This window comes from Melanostigma gelatinosum, assembly GCF_949748355.1.
Source record: "Melanostigma gelatinosum genome assembly, chromosome: 11".
Lineage (NCBI taxonomy): Eukaryota > Metazoa > Chordata > Actinopteri > Perciformes > Zoarcidae > Melanostigma > Melanostigma gelatinosum.
Genome location: NC_136644.1, coordinates 23,165,380 through 23,184,947, shown reverse-complemented (window position 1 = coordinate 23,184,947; position 19,568 = coordinate 23,165,380). Strand labels below are relative to the sequence as shown.

General features: G+C 42.3%; 3 protein-coding genes across 3 annotated transcripts; 2 read left to right on the top strand and 1 right to left on the bottom strand.

Annotated features, from left to right (window-relative positions):
• Nucleotides 1-779: 779 nt before the first annotated feature.
• Nucleotides 780-3,685, bottom strand: LOC306784872 (piggyBac transposable element-derived protein 4-like). The gene is made up of 3 exons (XM_079279042.1): nucleotides 3,530-3,685; nucleotides 1,866-3,080; nucleotides 780-1,777 (listed from the first exon to the last, which is right to left on the bottom strand). Exons 1-3 carry the CDS (start codon nucleotides 3,667-3,669, stop codon nucleotides 1,336-1,338), a joined length of 1,797 nt encoding a protein of 598 aa, XP_079135168.1. The 5' UTR covers nucleotides 3,670-3,685; the 3' UTR covers nucleotides 780-1,335.
• Nucleotides 3,686-5,155: 1,470 nt separating this feature from the next.
• Nucleotides 5,156-10,013, top strand: ears2 (glutamyl-tRNA synthetase 2, mitochondrial). Its single transcript, XM_079279408.1, has 10 exons — nucleotides 5,156-5,461; nucleotides 5,915-6,070; nucleotides 6,220-6,409; nucleotides 6,570-6,720; nucleotides 6,857-7,178; nucleotides 7,329-7,437; nucleotides 8,108-8,261; nucleotides 8,454-8,584; nucleotides 8,677-8,812; nucleotides 9,747-10,013. Exons 1-10 carry the CDS (start codon nucleotides 5,329-5,331, stop codon nucleotides 9,846-9,848), a joined length of 1,584 nt encoding a protein of 527 aa, XP_079135534.1. The 5' UTR covers nucleotides 5,156-5,328; the 3' UTR covers nucleotides 9,849-10,013.
• Nucleotides 10,014-11,444: 1,431 nt separating this feature from the next.
• LOC306784679 (ADP-ribosylation factor-binding protein GGA1-like) lies at nucleotides 11,445-19,160 on the top strand. The gene is made up of 16 exons (XM_079278762.1): nucleotides 11,445-11,568; nucleotides 12,513-12,597; nucleotides 13,072-13,147; nucleotides 13,699-13,797; nucleotides 14,579-14,702; nucleotides 14,860-14,960; nucleotides 15,040-15,120; nucleotides 15,217-15,354; nucleotides 15,651-15,864; nucleotides 15,973-16,152; nucleotides 16,239-16,306; nucleotides 16,387-16,499; nucleotides 16,761-16,909; nucleotides 17,029-17,198; nucleotides 17,520-17,630; nucleotides 17,932-19,160. The coding sequence occupies exons 1-16, from the start codon at nucleotides 11,526-11,528 to the stop codon at nucleotides 18,040-18,042; spliced, it is 1,863 nt and encodes a 620-aa protein (XP_079134888.1). The 5' UTR covers nucleotides 11,445-11,525; the 3' UTR covers nucleotides 18,043-19,160.
• Nucleotides 19,161-19,568: the final 408 nt, after the last annotated feature.

Below are 19,568 nucleotides of genomic sequence, written 5' to 3'. Positions count from 1 at the left end.
GCAAAGTATGAAGTTGCATCTTATTCTTATTCAGCAGGTTGAACCTCACTATATAAACTATGTCTTCAATAAATCTAGTTGGAGTCACAAGCGATTGAGTTCATCTTTGAGAGCAACACAGCCCGTGCAGAGATGATCAACATACAGGACTTTTGCTTTCATTTCCTTCATATATCTCACAATTATTTCAAGGTCTCCCAATGTGCTTTGATGCCTGAATTAGTAAAGAACAAGAACACCAAATTAGGCGAGGGGTCATAAAGTCATTGTGTCACTCCTCCAGCCTACATCCTGCGCCTTTGCTCAGACCACACCCATCTTCAACCTCAGCCTTCATTGTGAGCTCAAATAGTGTGTGAGGTTTCGGTCCCGAGTATCGCGTTGACAAAATAAACAATCATCAAAACTATAATCTCCCGGCAAAGCTCTCTGAACCGTCTCTGTGGTGATTCCAGATACAGTGGGTGAATAAACACAGGAGCACATTTTGCCATGACGACTCACAAACAATAACAGCCATGTCGACGCGTGCACACTCACACAAAGATCGAGTTAAACAGGTTTGTTCATCACATGAGGCATTAAACAAGCTGAAATCAGCATGATAGGAAGTGATTCGTGTCTCAGGCCCACAGTTATTTTAAAAGTAACCCGTTTACTCAGAAATTGAAGAACAAAGTTAAAACTACTACAGATACTAACTCACAGGTCACGCTACCTCTGTCTTTCCATCAGAGGCCATCTGATTTATTAAGCTATAAAAGAATATTAAAACATGTTTGAAGCTCCACAAATAAATGAACACTTTAAGCAGTCATTTAGGGATCTAGTTGAATTACTAAAATATTTCTTTCTAGAAATAATATCTTTCAACATTGTGAGATTATGTAACTTGTCTAAAACATGATTACGATCATGGATTGGTGGAGAATGTGCGTACATTTCTTCGTTTCAACACTCATCTCAATCGACAATAGAAAAACAGGTCTTGGGGTTGAACATGTAACGCCATGACGGTACGAGGCTGTTTTTGCAGTGTTTTCCTCAGCGTCATAGTTCTCTGTACCAGTGCAACAAATGCTGAGTCATTTATAGGTTTTAGGACTTATGCTATCCCACAGAAAATGAATATTTGAAAACGTTTTTCTGAGGGTACGTACAGGCGTTTTCCTAATGTCAAGTGATCCCGTATCCACATTTATTATCAGTATTAGCAGCACATTTCCCCTTCTTGTGACTAAACGTTGTGGACATAAGAGTCAAAACAAATACTATATTGGGAAATCAGTGTATAAAAGGTTTTTACATACAGAACAGTATGTACACACACCCCGTTTACAGTCCTTGGGCAACATGCCACTCATTATAGCAATCACGACCGGGACGAAAGCACAACGGCACATCACAGGAGGAGCACTTTACCGGCGTCTTCGCATGGCAATGCTTGCACTTCAGCCGACCGCTGGTGCTGTGCCCCTTGATGTGCACGGGCCTGTGGTGTGCTCCGCTTGGTGGAGGATGAGGAGGAGGAAGAGGAGGTGCGAGTCTGGCTGTGGAGGGAGACCCCGCCGCCGCCAGCTCCTCTGCGAGGTTCTCTCTGAACGCCTTCTGATGCAGAGGTGGCTCTCCTCTGCTCTTTGCGACGTCTTTGTGGAGGAGGAAGGCGTTCACGATTGCAATGTCCATGAATTGATAGAAGAACATCTGATACCACTTCTGGGTCCCGTGGGGGACTTTGTACGGCCCTGGCTGGGCGTTAGAGGGTCCACCCACGCACCTGGATGGACAGGAAAAAAAAAAAAACATTAAGAAAAATGTACCAAACCTTGAAATTTAAATTTAAATAAATAAAAAATAGTACATACAGTCTGTACTCTTTCACCGCTGGTGGAGCGGAGACGTCCTTCGCCGCTGGTGGAGCGGAGACGTCCTTCGCCGCTGGTGGAGCGGAGACGTCCTTCGCCGCTGGTGGAGCGGAGACGTCCTTCGCCGCTGGTGGAACGGAGACGTCCTTCAACAGCCGGTGCCCATCTTCACATTTGACCCTCCTTTGCACTGTGTCCTCCGCATGGGCCGTGTGGATTGTTGAACACATGAAGACGTTCCTCGCGTCTCTCCAGTGGATGAAGAGCAGAGAGTCCCTCCTGATCCAGCGTATACTGCCACGGGGAGATTTGGAGTCCAGACTGTTTTTCATTTTCGGGAAACCGACGATGTTCGTGTGGAATGTTCCGCACGCCCAGATCCCCCTCTGAAGGAGATCGCGGAAAAGGGTGGGGCTTGTGAAAAAATGATCGACGAAGAGCTTGTAGCCGGTGCCCAGCAACCTCGTGTCGATCAGCTCCATCACTGAATCATAGCGGAGACCCTGGCCGCCGTTTCCCTGGAACTTTCCCTGGTAGACGAAAAAGTCCCACGTAAACCGGCTCCTGGAGTCTGCCAGAACAAAGAGTTTAAATCCCCAGCGGAAAGGCTTCTTTTTAATATATTGCTTGGGCCCAAAGTGGGCTTTGGAGGAAACTATTTGCTCCTCAATGGCAATTTCCTGGCGAGGGTGATAGTTCCTGATGCAGGCGTCCCTCATCCCCTGGTACAGTGGCTTTATTTTACAGAGAGGATCGAAGGCTACTGTGCCCCTCTTTTGCTCATTTGCAGCATCCGCCGCCGGGCTACTGAGGCGAAGGGCCCGGCAGATCCTGAGGAACCTCGCGCAGGTCATTACCCGTCTCGGGAACGGCAAGCCGTACAGTTCCCCCCCTCGCCAGTAATCAGTTAACGCAGAGCATTTCACTAACCCCATGTAGACGACTAAGGACATGAATGAAAACATGTCCTGCAATGTCAGATCAATCCACGGGTCGGAGGCTGTTGACTGAGTCGAGCCGAGGTCATTGGTGTTTTGGACGATTGTCTGTAAAGTGGAGTTAGTAAAAAAAAGCTGGAAAAGCCGCAGGGCTGTGTAGGTAGCTCTGCGTCGGAGCTGGGGGCCTGGTGTACGGGTGGGTCTGAAGGTGGGCTGCGGTGGCGTTATGTCCGGATCGTCAGCGTCATTCCATCTCCCTCCCTCCAACAGGTCACCACTGGGGAAACGCACGAGAAACAAGGATTAATGAACAGGCATACTGGGCACAGGGGCCCAAAGTGTCCGGGGCCTCCTGGCCTTCACCTATAAAATGTCACTCGAAGGGAAACCAACCAGAGGGACACTAAAAATCAGCGCAAAAAAAACATAAAACTATCACAAATAAATGCCAAACCACAACAATAAGGGTTGTTTTGCATTTAATTGATGAAAGAAAAAAAAGAATCTCCAAAAAGCCCAAAACAACTACAAAGACACAAACAACACAGAGATGCTTAACGACTACAAACAACAAAAAGCTGCTTAACAACTTCAAAGTCTTGGTGTATTGATCCAAAGCAGTGTCATAATCCGCCCATGCACACAATAATAATTCAGAATTCAGAAAAAAGCTTATATATGTCAAAATGTAGTGATATATGTTACATAATATAAAATAATACTAACTTGTCTCCTCCCTGCAGAAACGGTGCATCTGCCTCGGAGTCAATAGACGACACGTGGCTCTCTTCGTCAGATATTTCGTCCAATGACTCGTCGCTTTCACGCTCAATACATTTTACACGCTTTTCTTGAAACGTGGGCATAGTTTTCTTAGTACGTTTCGCCATCATTCACTCTGCAAAGTCTAAAAACACCCAGCTTTAACTGTTTTAGCACTGACTCAGCCAGGAAACAGCATGTACCGCGCATTGCGCCTAGTCCCGCCCGACTCTGCTGTGATTGGCTATTGGCCATTTCATTGGCTCTATGAAGTGTCAGTCAACAATACTCACGGTTGCTATTGGTTCAGTCGTTTTACAAAATAAGAGAGGCGGGTTGTGTGTAGGACTTTGCGAGGAACTTTGCCAAGTTAGCGGAATGATCGACGTGAGACAGCATCCGGTTTTCAAACTAAGATGTCAACAAAGACTATATAGACATTTTATATATGGAAATAAGATTAAATGAATTATTTTCACATTAAGAATAAAACATGATACTTGCTTCTCGTGAGTTAAAGGGAAAATATAATTTTAAAAAAGTGTCTTTATTCTTTGATTTGAGGGTTGCTGGAAAATAATTAAATTAATAATATATGACTGATGTGTATGTGTTCAGATCATTTGTGACCACAACCATACAAAAGTCATACTTGATTGCTGTTTCTTTTAGATACTATCCACAAACAGTATGGGAAATATAATGTGAAATAAAGGTCCAGACATCTCACCAAAATAACAGTGGGGAAAATACTTTAAAAAAGTCACTTCATGAAAGTACGAGTACCTATTATAGAATATTACAGTATATAAATTTGTTTTATCACTAATGAATACATGTTAGAGCATTTTTTATGTTGTATCTTGTTGACGTGGAGCCAGTTTTAGATGTGTGTACTATTACTAATTAGTATTATCGTACTGCATCATAACATTTCAATGTGAAAAGTAACTACAATCGTCAGACAAATTTAGTAGAGTTAAAGTACAATATTTCCCTCTGAAATATAGTGGAAAATGTTGATGATACTTGATTAAAGTACAAGTAGGCCTATTTTATTTTTAGTCCAAACTACGTTAAGGCTGAGATTCTTATTTTACTTTTGCTTGTGTTATTTAAAAAAAGAAAGAAAACAAACATATATACATATACCTATATATACATATATATATATATATATATATATATATATATATATATATATATATATATATATATATATATATATATATATGTATATATATATATATATATATATATATATATATATATATGTATATATATATATATATATATATATATATATATATATATATATATATATATGTATATATATATATATATATATATATATATATATATATATATATATATATATATATATATATATATATATATATATACAGAGTGTTGTTGGAGGGAGCCTGAAATCCAATATTTCCATTGCCAACGACTGCTTCTTTGTAATTGTTGTGGATTTGATAAAAAAGGAGAAATTATGTATTCCTCCGCTGGGTGGCAGTAGGCTCCTTCCGGACGGCTCAACTCGTCTTCCGGTCCTGTTTCGACGAAGAAGAAAAAAGCCTCAAATCGTGTTTGACCTAAACAAACGCCTCCAAACCTACGAACCACAGACTGTACACATGTGAGGGACAACTTTTTGGTATTCTCGTGTTTTTGTCTTGCTGTCGTTGAAATGCAGTTTCAGTAATTGTCAACATCTACGAAGCTGGAAGCTAGCTTAGCGAATGTAAAACTGTAATATGATGCAGTTGAGATGTGTTTGGTGCCTGTCAGCGGTCAGAAACAGGCCGGTTCAACTCCAGCTGAACGCTACAAGACGCTGCTCAACGGTCCAGGGTGAAGTGAGGGTCAGGTTTGCACCCAGTCCGACAGGTAAGGTCCTCAACCTGAATACTGTCTTGTAAGGTCATCCAGAGTGATAGCCAGCAACTGGGTCAAATTTGATATTTTTACCACATCACACATTCCCCATCAAAGATCAACAAATCAGCTCCTCCCAGCGAGAGAGGCCTGAAAGTTAATGACTGCTCACCTTCAACATAGTTTAGCTTTTGGACCACACAATTCTATGGAGTTAATGGGAATTTTTGGGTAACACGCGTCAGAAACGATCCTACACAGCCATCACTGGAATCTAATTGTTCAAATGAATACTACTCATGATATTAGTACCAACTGTGCAGAAATACTGGGTTTAAACAGAATGAATAGACATGCAGAAGAAAAGCTGCACAGGATTCAAGCTACTCTCATCTGAAAAACAGTCTCTGGATATTTTTGTCATTATTCTGATGTTGTAACTATGTATATTATTCTGTGCTGCAGGTTTCTTACACCTCGGAGGCCTCCGAACTGCTCTCTACAATTACATCTTTGCCAAGAAGTATGGCGGCTCGTTCATCCTGCGCCTGGAGGACACGGATCAGAGCAGGCTGGTACCTGGTGCTGCAGAGTCCATCGAGGACATGCTGGAGTGGGCCGGTAGGTTCTGAAGTCATGTGATCCATCGCGTTATCGGATCAATCTGATCAGCACACTTAGTACTGAATAATATCTTAATAAAATGGTTGATTATGTCCCCCGTTTACGGTCATTCTTGGGATTTTACCTAAGCTCCCTTTCACCTCCAGGTGTACCTCCAGATGAGGGTCCTCGTCGAGGTGGGTCGGTCGGTCCATACCTGCAGTCTCAGAGACTGGACCTCTACAGTCGGACTGCCCAGCAGCTTGTCGAGAGCGATCACGCCTACTGCTGTTTCTGCAGCTCTCAGAGACTCGACTTGCTAAAAAAAGAGGCCTTAAGGACGGGACAGACGCCGAGGTGGCTGCAACACGAACGCACACGCGATTTACAGTTTCACCTCATCATCCTCTCCCAGGCTTGAAGATAACATGCAGCCGTACTTCAGGATGTTTTTGTCAGATTTAAAGCAGCGGCTGTGTCGCGCTCTCTCTTTCTCTCTCTCTCTCTCTCCCCGCAGGTATGATAACAGGTGTCGTCACCTCCGGGCCGGGCAGGTCCAGGAGAAACTGGCTCAGGGAGTGCCACATGTGATCAGGTTTCGTTTGGATGCAGGTGTCGAGCCTTTTCAGGATCTGATCTTTGGACGGAATCATCACGAAGTGGCCCAGGTCAGATTTGTAGTGTTTCAGTGGGGTTCGTACCAAATGATGTCTGATAGTCACTCATCTATTAAGGTTGTGAAGACCATCAATTCTCCCTTTCTCTCTGCTGTTTTTATGCGCCATTACTTTTGTTGTTTTTTAGGTGGAGGGCGACCCTGTAGTGATGAAAGCAGATGGTTTCCCCACCTACCACCTTGCTAACATAGTAGATGATCATTACATGAGGATCAGCCACGTGCTACGGGGGTCTGAGTGGCTCATCTCCACCTCCAAACACCTCCTCATGTACCGGGCTCTTGGATGGCAGCCGCCCGCCTTCGGACATCTGCCGCTCCTGATGAACAAAGACGGCACTAAACTGTCCAAGAGGCAGGGGGATATTTTCATTCAGAGCTTCCAGAGAGACGGAGTCCTGCCCGAGGCCCTGCTGGACATCACCACCAACTGTGGGTCCGGATTCAACAGTGAGTGACGGAGGAGAGGGAATGAGCAGAAACGTTTGTTGTGATGCTTTTAATTGCACACATATTTAGCATTTACAATTACGCCTAGAAACAGAGATCTGCCCTAATACAAAGATTACATGCTTCTAAATGACTTTTGTTGCTTTACAGCCAATCGAATTGGACGGAGGATAGATGAACTGATCTCTGAGTTTAACCCTTCAAAGATCACAACACATTCTGCTCTGTTAGACCTGGAAAGACTACCAGAGTTCAACAGGTAAGTCAGAGCTCTTTGTCTGTCTTTGTACTGTATTGTCATGTTTATCATAATACCAGGAGGACAGCAGTGTTGCTTTGTGGAAATATAGATGCCTGTTGCTCATCAAAGTTCAGCACCGCCCAAGACTGTAACTGGTTTAAATAAATAAATAAACCGGAGCCCCCCCGGGCTCTTCTTTCTGGTGCGGTGACTTCCTGGAGTCTTATCTCTGTGAGGTCATCAGGCAAACAACAGAGACAAGTTCAGGAAGTTGCTGCACACCAGGCACGAAATGCTCCTCCACATCACCCCCCAAAAAACCTCACAAACGGTCGTTTTTAAACTTTGGTTTATAAGAGACCCAGGCTAGCTGTTTCCTCCTGTTTTCAGTCTGTATGCTAAGCCAAGCTAAGCCAATCGGCTGCTGGCCGTGGCTTTATATTTACCAGACAGTTATGAGTCATCTTCCTCTGCAAATGAGCGCATTTCCTAAAATGTTTCACTTTTTTTTTTTCAATGTCCGCTGTATAGCCGATAAACCCTTTTGGGCAGCAACATGTTCTTCCTCTGCTGCCACCTTTTGAGCTGTTACGTAATGTGCAGCCTCATAGGGATGCTAGCATGGTTGTTATTGTCTCCCTTATAAAGGTAATTGTTAATTCATCAGTAAACTCTCTGATTGGCGCAGAATTCACCTGAAGTGCCGTATTGAAGATGAGGAGCAGTGTCTTCTGTTGATCAGAGATCTGCAGGGACAGATCCAGCAGGCCTGTACAGCACAGATCCAGGATGAGGAAGTACTGCATGAGGACTATATCAGGCGGGTGCTGCATCTTCGTAAGGTAACCACAACAGCATACTCACAAATATGTATTCAAACCATGTTACCATGTGTTCATATTACATTTTTAACATGCTAAATGTTAGATGCTTAAAGTTGTTAACTGTCTGACGTGGCTTCTACTCTTATGTTTCAATACTGCTGCCGTGTCTCTCACAGTAATAATGAAACTGGTCTCTTCCCCTCTCTACAGGGTCACATATCCTCTCTTAAGCAGCTTGTGAGTCCTGCTTACTCTTACCTGTGGGTTCGTCCTTCCGTCTCCAGCCAGCAGGTGGCAGCGCTCACCACAGAGGGCCAGCACATTGCTTCATTAGTGCTCAAGTATGTCGTATTAGTTAAATCTCTCCAACTGCATGATTCACTTTACCGTACAGGATTATAAGTGTGTGTGTGCGTGTGTGTGTGCATTGCAGATTAATAGCTGAGCGAGGTGAGGAGCTGGCAGTGGATCGCCTCAATAAAGATCTGAAGACTCTGGCTAAGCAGATTAAAGCCACCAAATACAGAGAAGTGATGAAGCTGTTACGTCTGGCTCTCAGTGGTCTGCAGGTACCTGAACGCAACGTGTTCATTTTTAAGACTGATGGTGACACAAACACTACAGCTTAATGGTGGTGACGTGAAGTCCTGCCACTGTGGTGTAGTTTCTTCATCGACTAACGTTACCTTTTTACTTCTGGCTTATGCATTTATGCATCAAAAATCCCATTGAGGTAACCAGTACGCCCCAACACAAATGCGTCAACCCTGCAGCATTGTGGGTAATGTAGGCTCCAGGTTGTGCCAATTAAGAACACTGTTTCGTTCCAGTCCCAATATTAATCACAAGAGTTTGCAGTTATGTCCAGTCCTCACAATATCTCCATACAATGATCTAAATTATAGCTTGTGATCATACTTTTCCAGCATCAGCAGAACAAATCCAGCTTCATTCTGTCGGCTGCTCTCTCGGTTAACAAATCAAAGATGAACAGTTTTTCTGAGCCTTTTATTGCCATCGGTATTATATATATTTGCCTCAGTAACAGCACCTGCATTGTCATCTTTAAGATTTTAAGATTTTAAGAGGAACTGATAACATCCTTTTTAATCGCTCATGCTATTTTCATTTCTGCAACTGTATTTTTTCAAGCTCCACTTCTGCAATGCATCCAGCCAGTTTTAGCTGTATTCATCAAAAATGACACATTTTTTGCTTGACTGTTTAAATTGCACAAGTCCTTTTTTAAAATTGTATTTCTGTCCATGGCATGACTAAGCTAAACTCTAAAATAGCATGTTTTAAAAATGATAGTAATGACTAAAGCCTCAGAACCCCTGCTGTGACTCACTCACCACAGTAACCCTGCTGCAGACAGAATGTGGAAAGAGGAAGTAGATTCTGATTGCTTCTCACAGAGGTTACGGCCTGTTTGCTGACTGTGCGGTTAGATTGCGTTACTGCACTGACCTCCGATCATCTGTTCCTCCCCTGAACCCGCAGCAGGGGCCCAGTGTGGCCGAGATGATGGTGTCTTTGGGGCCCGCAGAGATCAGCCATCGATTCCAGAAACTCGCGCTGCTTTCAGAGACGAGTCAAACCTAACGGATACCCGATGAAGACGAGCTGCTGTTGAAGACCGTATGTTGAGAGTTACGTGAAACCACCTGCGGATTCAGCCAAAGCTAACTGGGACACATTTAAAACCTGCTGCACTCCACTGATATAAGTCAATTTGAATAATACTTGATTTATTATAAATGTTGTATAAAAGGGATGAAAACGGATTGTTCTCACGTGGTCTGTGTGTTTTATTCATCTCTGTGAGATTTTACAGGAGCAGGCAGCCGAGGACGGGAAGTATCCGCTGTACTTTTATGCAAATGTTGGTGTGCTTTCTCCTGCAAATCGGTTTATTGTTATTTATTAATTTTTTTAAGTATAACGGACGGATCTATAGTACATTCACAAGAAAAGCCTTTCCAAGAAGTCATCAATGCAAAACATGTTAGCTTTCCTCCGTCATGCCAATAGAGGGACACTAAAAGCAGCCATAAATTAAGTAATGGCTCTTATAGTTTTTGTTTTTTTAGATGTCAAATTCGAGTAATGTGGAGGTTAGGAGAACAAATTCACTGTATTTAGATTAATATCTTTTTTTAATTTTAAATACTTAATGGATTTGTGTAGCATTTAATACTGTTGTATTTTTTTTATTGACAAGAAAGTAACTGAAGTACAGTTTTGATGTACGTATACTTAAATGGCCCATTTTTGCTGCTTTGTACCTCTACTTCAATACAATTCAGTAACAAATATTGTAGTTTTTACTCCACCACACTTGTTTGACAGCTATAGTTCGTACTTTTTTCACTGTTAAAGATTTTACATGCAAAATTAAACTACCCAACAGCCTACAAAGTACTTGAAACTAGCTCCACCTCAACCAGGTACGAGTAGCCGTGAAATGCCAAACAAGTATGAATGCAGAAGTGTTAAGAATGCAGTGCTAAAATATATAATAATGCAAAACTCACAGAGGTTAGTTTGATAAGTACATTTGCTTTGGTTCCCTTGTAATGGAACAGAACACAGACAGAACACGGGACAGTACACAACACGGAACACATACACACAGACAACACATATACAGTATATCATTTTATGGGTACTTTAATATATTACTACTTGTACTTAAGTAAAGGACTTAACCACTGTCATACGTGCAATATATAAGTGTCAGTAAGATGTATACTGTTATATAGTATTTTAATATTCCTACTGGTTTATTAACATGTATGAACATATTTTATGTTGCTGGTCGAGGAATTCCAATTTATTTTGCATAGTTTAATAGAATAACTGGCTATAACAAGTCATCATATTTTATGATCTCGGCATTAGCTCTGTATCTAAAATAATTACTTGAGTAACGTTTCATGTACTTTGTTATTTACTGGTAATCGGTAACTTAAGTTGTCAAATATATGTGGAGTAAAAAGGGCAATATTTGCATCTGAAATGTAGTCAAGTAGAAGTAACGGAACATTTAATTATTCAAGTACAGCTACCTCAGAATTGCACGTAAGTGTAACACTTGGGTGACTGTACAGCGCTATGAGGAGAGGGGTGTGTTGGTACGGCTGGTGTGTCAGGAGGGTGACTGGGCGTGAGTGTCACATGCCGCCGCACAGCCTCGGCTTGACATCTCCGCTTCCCCCACAGAAGACGCGCACGGTTCGGCTACAAAACTTCTCTGGAGCCGCAGGAGAAAGGACGTCAATGGCGACCGCTGACAGCCAGGCAACGTTTGAGTCATGGCTCAGTAAGTACGCAGGGAAATATATAGAAGCGTTTTGTTGAGCTAAATTAATCTCCTCACATCTGAACTAACTTTGTTGTTTGCTAACGTCACAGCAACGGTCGGCTCGTGCCGTGAGTTTGACTTTATTACAGTAATAACTGCTTAGATGTTCAGTTGAGTTATACAATGTGTCGTTTTATTTGAACTTTATCGGAATAAGTTTCGTGCAGAAAGTATCAGAAAGTATCAGTTGGAACAGGAAGTTGGTTAGACCATGCGCGCGCCTATAAGCGCTGGAGCGCTGTGTTGTGTTTGCGCTCATGTGCACGCGCATCGTGGCAGAACATTCGTATACGTTCTTCAATCGCTGAATGTTGAAGTTTTATTTTGAGTGAAAGTAGCAAATACTACCATGGAGGAATACACACTGACAAGTTAAAGACCAGCATTTAAACATAAACTGGAAAGTAAACAAGTTTACCCAGTAAAATGTACCTAGATATAAAAGTACTGCTCTTAAATTTCCCTCAGATTAAAGTTTGACATCCTCTTTGTCTTTCTTTAGCTTTTTAGATATTTTGTTGTTTACAATGTGGCTTACGATTAGAGATATAAGTTTTTACCCCAACTCGGCAGTATTTATCATGAGCAATGTGACATCTGAATCAAAGTAAATAAAAACTCCATTCAACAGATAAATGAAGGGGAGAAAAGTCTAATGAAAGCCAACAAGTTAAGTTGTAGGATCTTGAAATAGTAGCAAAAGTAAAATAACTTTAGTATAACTACGTACTGTATTCTTGGCACAACATAGGTATTGATTCCCTGTTTTCTGTGTAGATCTGTCTGTCTTTCATTTTCACTTCCTCATTAAATTGTGTAATTGTTTGCATATATTTGATCGAATTCATGCACATCATGAAAATATGTTTTTGTACATTCAATCGGTTTCTCTGGTGTTCCAGACCAGGCCACAGACCCAAACAACCAGGAGGACAGATGGGACTGCATCCAGGGCTTCTACCAGCTCGTTGACCAGGAGACTGATGGGTAAACCGAACACAGTCTGTGCACCTCATCAAAGTCGTTTCCTTCTTTTTAAGGCGTTCGCACACATTGCCAAGTAGATCCTCAGATCATCCTCTGAGCTGAAGTTTTTCGGGGGAGGCTGTTTGCGTCTAGAAGTTACTTTGTTGTATTTGCGGCGTTTGAGAAAGAGTTGCTTCACATCCATGTTGCAGAAACAGCCGCTCAGTTACACCATCATGCCAGAGAGAGGAAGACGTCTGCAGCACCTTTCTGCCCTTTGACCCTTTTCTTAGTTTCAATATCAATGTGTTATAATCGCTTCATGTAACGTAAATTAAAAGCAAGCATGGATGAAAAGGTTTTTTAGGTTTTCATCCGTTCCTTTTAGCTTTAAGCAAGCATTGCTATGTGAATAGTACTTATTTAAATGTCGGTATAACATGTTGCTCGCGGTCTACTCGGGCATTTTAAATGTGACTTGTTTTCTGCTTTCAGGCCACAGGTCGCCGTTCGACTTCTCGCCCATAAAATCCAGTCTCCACAGGAGAAAGAGGCTCTGCAGGCTCTCACTGTAAGCCATCACATTCTTCATCTCTACATGTAGTACACAGATGATACACGTGACGCAGTTTTATCTGTTAAGTATTCAGTGTATTCATCTGAGAAGTTCCCAGAAGCAACAAGCAACTTCACATATACACATCTGTTTTTATTTAATGCAATGTATTGTGGGTTATGCACGACATTTGTCACAGCATCTTTTAAACGTACCGACCATTCATTGAAGAACAAATGTCTTTGTTTGCGACCCTGGTAGAGGGGCGGGCCTGTGCAGCATATCTGTGACTAAATTTCATCACATGGCCCGAGAGACATGAAGGTTTTAATTGGCATTTTGAATCTGCTGTGACAGCGCACGGTTTGTCATATAATGTAACTTAGAGAAGCTTCATCGGCCTTATGTGCCCTTTAAAGGTGGTTAACCACGAAACACGCTGGGACAAATCCGTTCTCTCTTTCTTCTTTGTGTTGCGTAAAACCAAGAGGCTTTTGTTTCTTTCATTTTCACGTGTTGAGAAAGCTTCCGTTGATCATGATTTATTCTGACTTGGTGCTTTCCAGGTTCTCGAGGCATGTATGAACAACTGCGGGAAGAGGTTCCACGGCGAGGCCGCCAAGTTTCGCTTTCTCAATGAGCTCCTCAAACTCTTAACGCCAAAGGTAATAACAGAGAGACGGGTGTCCTTAGCTCCTGATGTGCGCATGTACCAATACCATTTCATTGATGAATCATTCATGATATAATCAAGAGTAATGCAACTGGTCTGCTCTGAGCTATTTGGGGAGAAGGCAATGACAGCACACTTTTGAAATTTGACTTTACTGGAAATGTTTTCCGATGACAAGTAACAAAGTGCTTCTCTCAAGACGGCAAAGTGAAAATCAACAAATCGCGAAATAGATGAGTCCACTTTCAGTCGTATAAAAGGACGAATAAAAAAGTCTGAGAATGAAAGTATCATCCAGATGAGCTCTGGGATAAAACCGTTTCAAGAAGCAATTTAAAATCCATTGGGAATATTAAACACAAGTTTTAAGAAACACAGGAACCATAAATACAAATCTAAAGCTCCAAACACCAAGTTTAATCAAAATAATATTCGAAAGAACCAAAGAATCCTTCACAGTATCAATCAGTTCAATTTATTAACAACGTGTTGGCTCTCAGACCTTCATCAGTCAAATTCATACAAATAAACAAATTAAAGTTAATAAGCTCTTTGTGTAAACAAAACCATACTGAGCTCTTCCAGTTGAAAACTTAGCGGTACATTCACAAATCATCTACTACGCTACAACAATATATATCCACTGCTGAATAAAATGAAAAAATAGAGATCAACATGAAAGGATTAAGAGTTAAGACGAATTAAAGAATGTAGCGGTTGCTCCCTGAGGATCAACGCTGATGTGACTGACCTGGTTGATCTTTTCTGAGCAGTACTTTGGCGCGTGGACTCCACAGAAAGTGAAAGACAGAGTGACGGAGGTCCTCTACGGCTGGACTCTTTGGCTGAAAGACGAACCCAAGATTCAGGAAGCTTACAACACGCTCAAGAAACAAGGTCTGGATGCAACAGATTGACCAACAACACTTCAAGTATTCACATGATATATTACGAGTTTAGAGGCACATGAAAGAGTCATATTGTAATGTGTTGCTTCGTGTTATGTTCTTCCACCAAGAATGAATCCATCCTGCCCTTCTTTTTGTTATTTAAGGTATTGTGAAGAAAGATCCCAAACTACCAGACGCGGTTATAATGGCGCCTCCAACACAAAGAACCACGGACTCTGTTTTTGACCAGGAGGACAAGGCCACAGTGAGTGTTTGTGTTTAATATTCCCAAATGTAACGTAAACTTTCGTCCTGCTAAAAACAGGATGTTTCTGTATCATCAGCTGTTAGCCAGATTACTGAAAAGCGCCCGTCTTGAAGACCTGGAAACAGCCAACAGACTCATTAAAAGCACCATGAAAGAGGTGAGCGGTGCTGGTGGCCATGTTTGCGTGCATGCAGCTGTACTAGTTGAATGAGTTTGACATTGATTTGTTCATGTGTGTGTGTGTGTGTTTCAGGAGCAGGAGAAGGCAGAGAAAGTGTCAAAGCGTGAATGGACTCTGAAGGAGGCGGAGAGCAGCACCGAGCATCTCAGAGAGCTGCTGGACCAGCACACGATCGCCGGAACCTCGTTACAGCCGAGTGATGACGTGAAGGTAAAGGACAATCCCGAAGAAGGTCCCACAGAAATGTTCCAATCTTACATTAGGGCTTCAGCACGAGCCTCCATTAAATCAGCGGGCCTGAATGAATGAATAACGCTGCAGACTCATCACAATAATTAGTTATTCACATCATCATCTGTGTGCATTTGGTTCAGTGCAACATGTTGCTTCTCTTCTAGTACAACTGATACACGCTGGTCTGTCCCTTGTATGAAGACCTCATCATTGCTAAATAGAGAGATAGTGCAGCCTGGTTCATATCCCCCCCCCCCCCCCCCCCCCTCCAGGCCTTGTACGAGCGCTGTGATGGACTGCGGCCCAGCTTGTTCCGCCTGGCCAGCGACACGATGGACGACGACGCATCTCTGGCGCAGATCCTGGCGGCTAACGACGAGCTAACGCTCGTAGTAAACAGCTACAAAGACCGGGTGGGAAAGAGAGAGTGGAACGGCGGGCGAGAAAGGAGTAGAAGTGAGGACGAAGTGGAGGGTAAAAGTAACGGTAGGCCTCATTTTGTCCGCTGTTCTGTTCTTTCTTCGTAGTCCCTGTGGACAACAGCTTGTTTGTGTGTTTGCTCATCTTTGAGTCTGTCTCGTCTTGTTCCTCCAGCTCCAAAGAGTCCCAGAGAGATTAAAAGCTACCACCTCATCGACCTGTCAGCGCTGGACTCTCCGCACACGCAGAGAAAAGCTGATTCACCAGCGTCCTTTGACTCCTCTTCACCCATGTTTTCCTCTCTTCTGGAAAGTACCTTCCACTCAGCGGCTGAACCGGACTTAAATGAATTAGGTAGGCCTGCAGTCCTACCCGAGCTTGTTCTCTCTCTCTCACAGTGATGACTCATAATGTAATGATGCTCTGTCCTGTGACTACAGAGTTGGATCATCTGGTCTCAAAACAGACTCCAGAGACCACAACGTCGTATTATGAAGAACTTCTGCAGGTGAAGCTTGGATGTAAAGTTTAAAGATTAAAGATTTTGTTTAGAAGAGTGTTTGACACAGTTTTGTGTTCTTCTGTCAGCTCAATGGAGAAGATCAGATGAAGAATGCGGAGCAGAACGGAGGGAGAGGCGTGGTGTTGAGAGCCCGTGGATGTGGGGGGAGCAGTGCTTCATCTAACGGGATTAGCATTTGGTAGGGACGGAGGACAGAAAGAAACCATTGTAGACTGCCCAAATCAGAAATTACATTCAGAAAGAAAAGTCTACAACGGAGTCACACCAATAATATCCGCCTGCCGATGTGTGTTGCTGGACAAACGAAACGAAATTGCAAAGCAGTAAACAAACAGAATTGCCTTCTTTTATCAGTGTATATGACTCACATTCCTCTCAATTCATGTTTCATATAGTTTTGTTCTCCGGCTTTATTTACTGTCCATATTTCTTCTGTCAGGTCACTCCCTCACGATCAACAATTTACTACCGAGTCGGCATCACCGTCCAAGTCGCAGAACCAGCTCAGTGAAATGTCTGGACATCCTGTGCAATTTACCCCAGAACTCCTGAAAAACATCTTTGTTCCAATGGAAACCATCAAATCCAGTATGTTCATTTGGCCAAACAGCTGGTTGAACTTTGTGTGTCATAGTTCCTTTATCATGTGTTGATCGCCCACTGGATAACCTGTGCCACGTGTCTGTTTCTTTTCTTGTGTGCGATAGGACATCTTGAGCCGATCACTGTGTACGATCACGGCGGCGTCCACGTCTCTCTCCATTTTGCCAAAGACTCTCCGCCGGGTCATCCAGGCGTCGCCGTGGTCGTCATCTCCACGGTGAACACATCTGCCCTCCTTGTGAACGACTTCCAGTTCCAAGCTGCTGTTCCAAAGGTATGAAAAAACAAAACTGCAATTCTCCTTTCACATGTAAGGACCATGGTTGGTTATAAACAGCTGCTACATCTTCCCCCGTCGTGTCTCTGTTTCAAGCAGATGCCCAGTGCTGATTGGTCGCTGCTCCTTTATACCAATTATGTTAGTTTCATCGTGTTACTGGAGACACTTCAGATTGGCCAGACTGTGAAAAATGCTTTTTTTTTTTTTTTTTTACATTTTATTCGCATTTATCATTCAACGATTTGCTGTGCCGACCGGTTTTCCATGAATGAGTTGAATACCCATTTAAATTGAATTGTGTCACTTGTCCTGCAGACGGTATTGGTGAAACTTCAGCCTCCCTCGGGGACAAACTTACCTTCATACAACCCTCTCCTGCCTCCGCCGGCCATCTCCCAGGTCCTCCTGTTGGCTAATCCTCACAATGTGAGTTTGAGGAGCGCTGCTGATTTACATTAAAAGCTCAACATGCTAGTGATGACTTCACTGTTTAGCATCAGTGGCAACTTTGACTGTCAATCAAAACTAATAATGTCCTACAGCTTATATATAGCAGCTGCGAGTGACTTTCACTTTTCACTGGCGGATTGCCTGCTAATTTTACACTCTGGTCATAGTGTGGTTTGCCATAAAAAGTCATAATATAGGGTGTAATAAAAAAGTAATTGTATAGTATTGCATAAAACAAGTCATATGTACATCTCACATGTTTGGCCTCTTCCTTTAGCGGAAGGTGCGTCTACGCTACAAGCTGACACTGACGCATGGAGACCATCGGCTGAACGAGAACGGAGAGATCGACAACTTTCCTGGCTGGACCTCTTTGATCGGCCACTAAAAAAAACCCAGCTCGGACTGAAAACAACAACTCTGGACCTGAAATCTAGACTGTGAAAGCAAAAGAGAGCAACATGAAGAAAAACCCAACAAAAAGGTGGGCGATGCCTGCAGTCGACCCTCAAGAGGGAAACGACAAACAAATATCAAAGCTGTATTTTCGGACGTTTAAGATGTTGTGTTTTCTGATGCATTAATGATGACACCTCAGAAAGATTTATATTACTCTTAAAAGGTGAGTAAACTCTATATCGCATGTTAAAATGTCACAGTTCTGGTGGGTTTCATAAATCTCTAATGCTTCCTGTTCAGGTTCCTTCTGCTGTTCCATCAGCTGCTGCCTCCTGCCTGTTGTTAAGGCACAGTTTGATGACGGTGTGTTCACTGTACACGTGTACGCTGACGCATTTATTTGCGCTCGAGCATTTGTGACCTAAAAAAGAATCCAGTGCCTTCAGATGGAAGATGTGATGTTTTTAATTTGTATTTGTGTTAAGAATGAGGTCTTCTTAAGGAAATGAATGTGTGAGAAACCTGTCAGAAAACATTGCATTTGCAGGTAATTTGCTGGATTTGACTGCATAATTGATGAAAAATGTAACGATGTCAATGCACTGACGTCACATTTTATACAAGCTGTGTTTTTAAACACTGCGACTTAAAACACGAGCAAATGAGGGAAAGATCTTCACCACTACGACTAAACTTTGGGAGCATTTAGAAAACCAAATAAATCGGCAAAAACATCAAGCAAATGCAGAAACACTTCTCTGAACCTCGAGCCATGTGGCATAAAGAAATGTGCTACAAATACAGGAAACGGGCACAAACAGGACAATGTAAATGATCCTTTGAAGTATTTTTTGCATTATTTCTTTTTTTCATGTGACGAAAGTTGTCACAGTTAAATTCTTAATTTGCTTTGTTTTCTTAAGTTTGTTTTTATGACATGTTCTCTGTCACTGTTGATTTCATGTGTTCAGTGTTTCCTCACCAGCTGTTTTATACTGTGAAGCTTTATCATTTTCAGCCCAGAGCAAAACAATTCTGTGCAACTGAGCCTGTTCATCATCTCTTGCTGTCAGATATGCACATGTTTAAAACGGCTCGCAAGTAAAGTTGGTCAAATTGTTTTGGATGACTGAATAAAGCCAACGTGGATGTTTCTGTAAATGCTTCCGTCCTATTGTTGCTCTGCCACATGTCATCAATAAATACACACGGTCTGAATCACGGTGCACAACGAAGCTCGTGTTCCGGCCCAGCAAATAATCCAAATCCAAAAACAAGATTTTTATGACAATATAATGTTATTATTTATAAATTATTACTGTTATTGATTATTGTCGTCATTCAGACAACTCTTGAGATTTAAACAGCTTGTTTAATCAATCCAGCAGTTATATTTATTAAGCTTAAAGTTATGCAGTTTCCCATCAAGAAAACTGCATTTGTTTTCTCAAAACTGACTTTATTGATGACACGCTATACAATTAATTATGTTTTTTACATACTTTACAATGACTT

Coding starts and splice junctions, on each gene's coding strand:
- LOC306784872 (XM_079279042.1), bottom strand. CDS start 3,669: ATGCCCACGTTTCAAGAAAAGCGTGTAAAATGTATTGAGCGTGAAAGC. Junction 3,081..3,529: donor TTTCTGCAGGGAGGAGACAA/GTTAGTATTATT, acceptor GCGTTTCCCCAG/TGGTGACCTGTTGGAGGGAG. Junction 1,778..1,865: donor GCGGTGAAAGAGTACAGACT/GTATGTACTATT, acceptor CTGTCCATCCAG/GTGCGTGGGTGGACCCTCTA.
- ears2 (XM_079279408.1), top strand. CDS start 5,329: ATGATGCAGTTGAGATGTGTTTGGTGCCTGTCAGCGGTCAGAAACAGG. Junction 7,179..7,328: donor CTGTGGGTCCGGATTCAACA/GTGAGTGACGGA, acceptor GTTGCTTTACAG/CCAATCGAATTGGACGGAGG. Junction 8,813..9,746: donor TGGCTCTCAGTGGTCTGCAG/GTACCTGAACGC, acceptor CTGAACCCGCAG/CAGGGGCCCAGTGTGGCCGA.
- LOC306784679 (XM_079278762.1), top strand. CDS start 11,526: ATGGCGACCGCTGACAGCCAGGCAACGTTTGAGTCATGGCTCA. Junction 16,153..16,238: donor ACCGGACTTAAATGAATTAG/GTAGGCCTGCAG, acceptor CTGTGACTACAG/AGTTGGATCATCTGGTCTCA. Junction 16,307..16,386: donor ATTATGAAGAACTTCTGCAG/GTGAAGCTTGGA, acceptor TTCTTCTGTCAG/CTCAATGGAGAAGATCAGAT.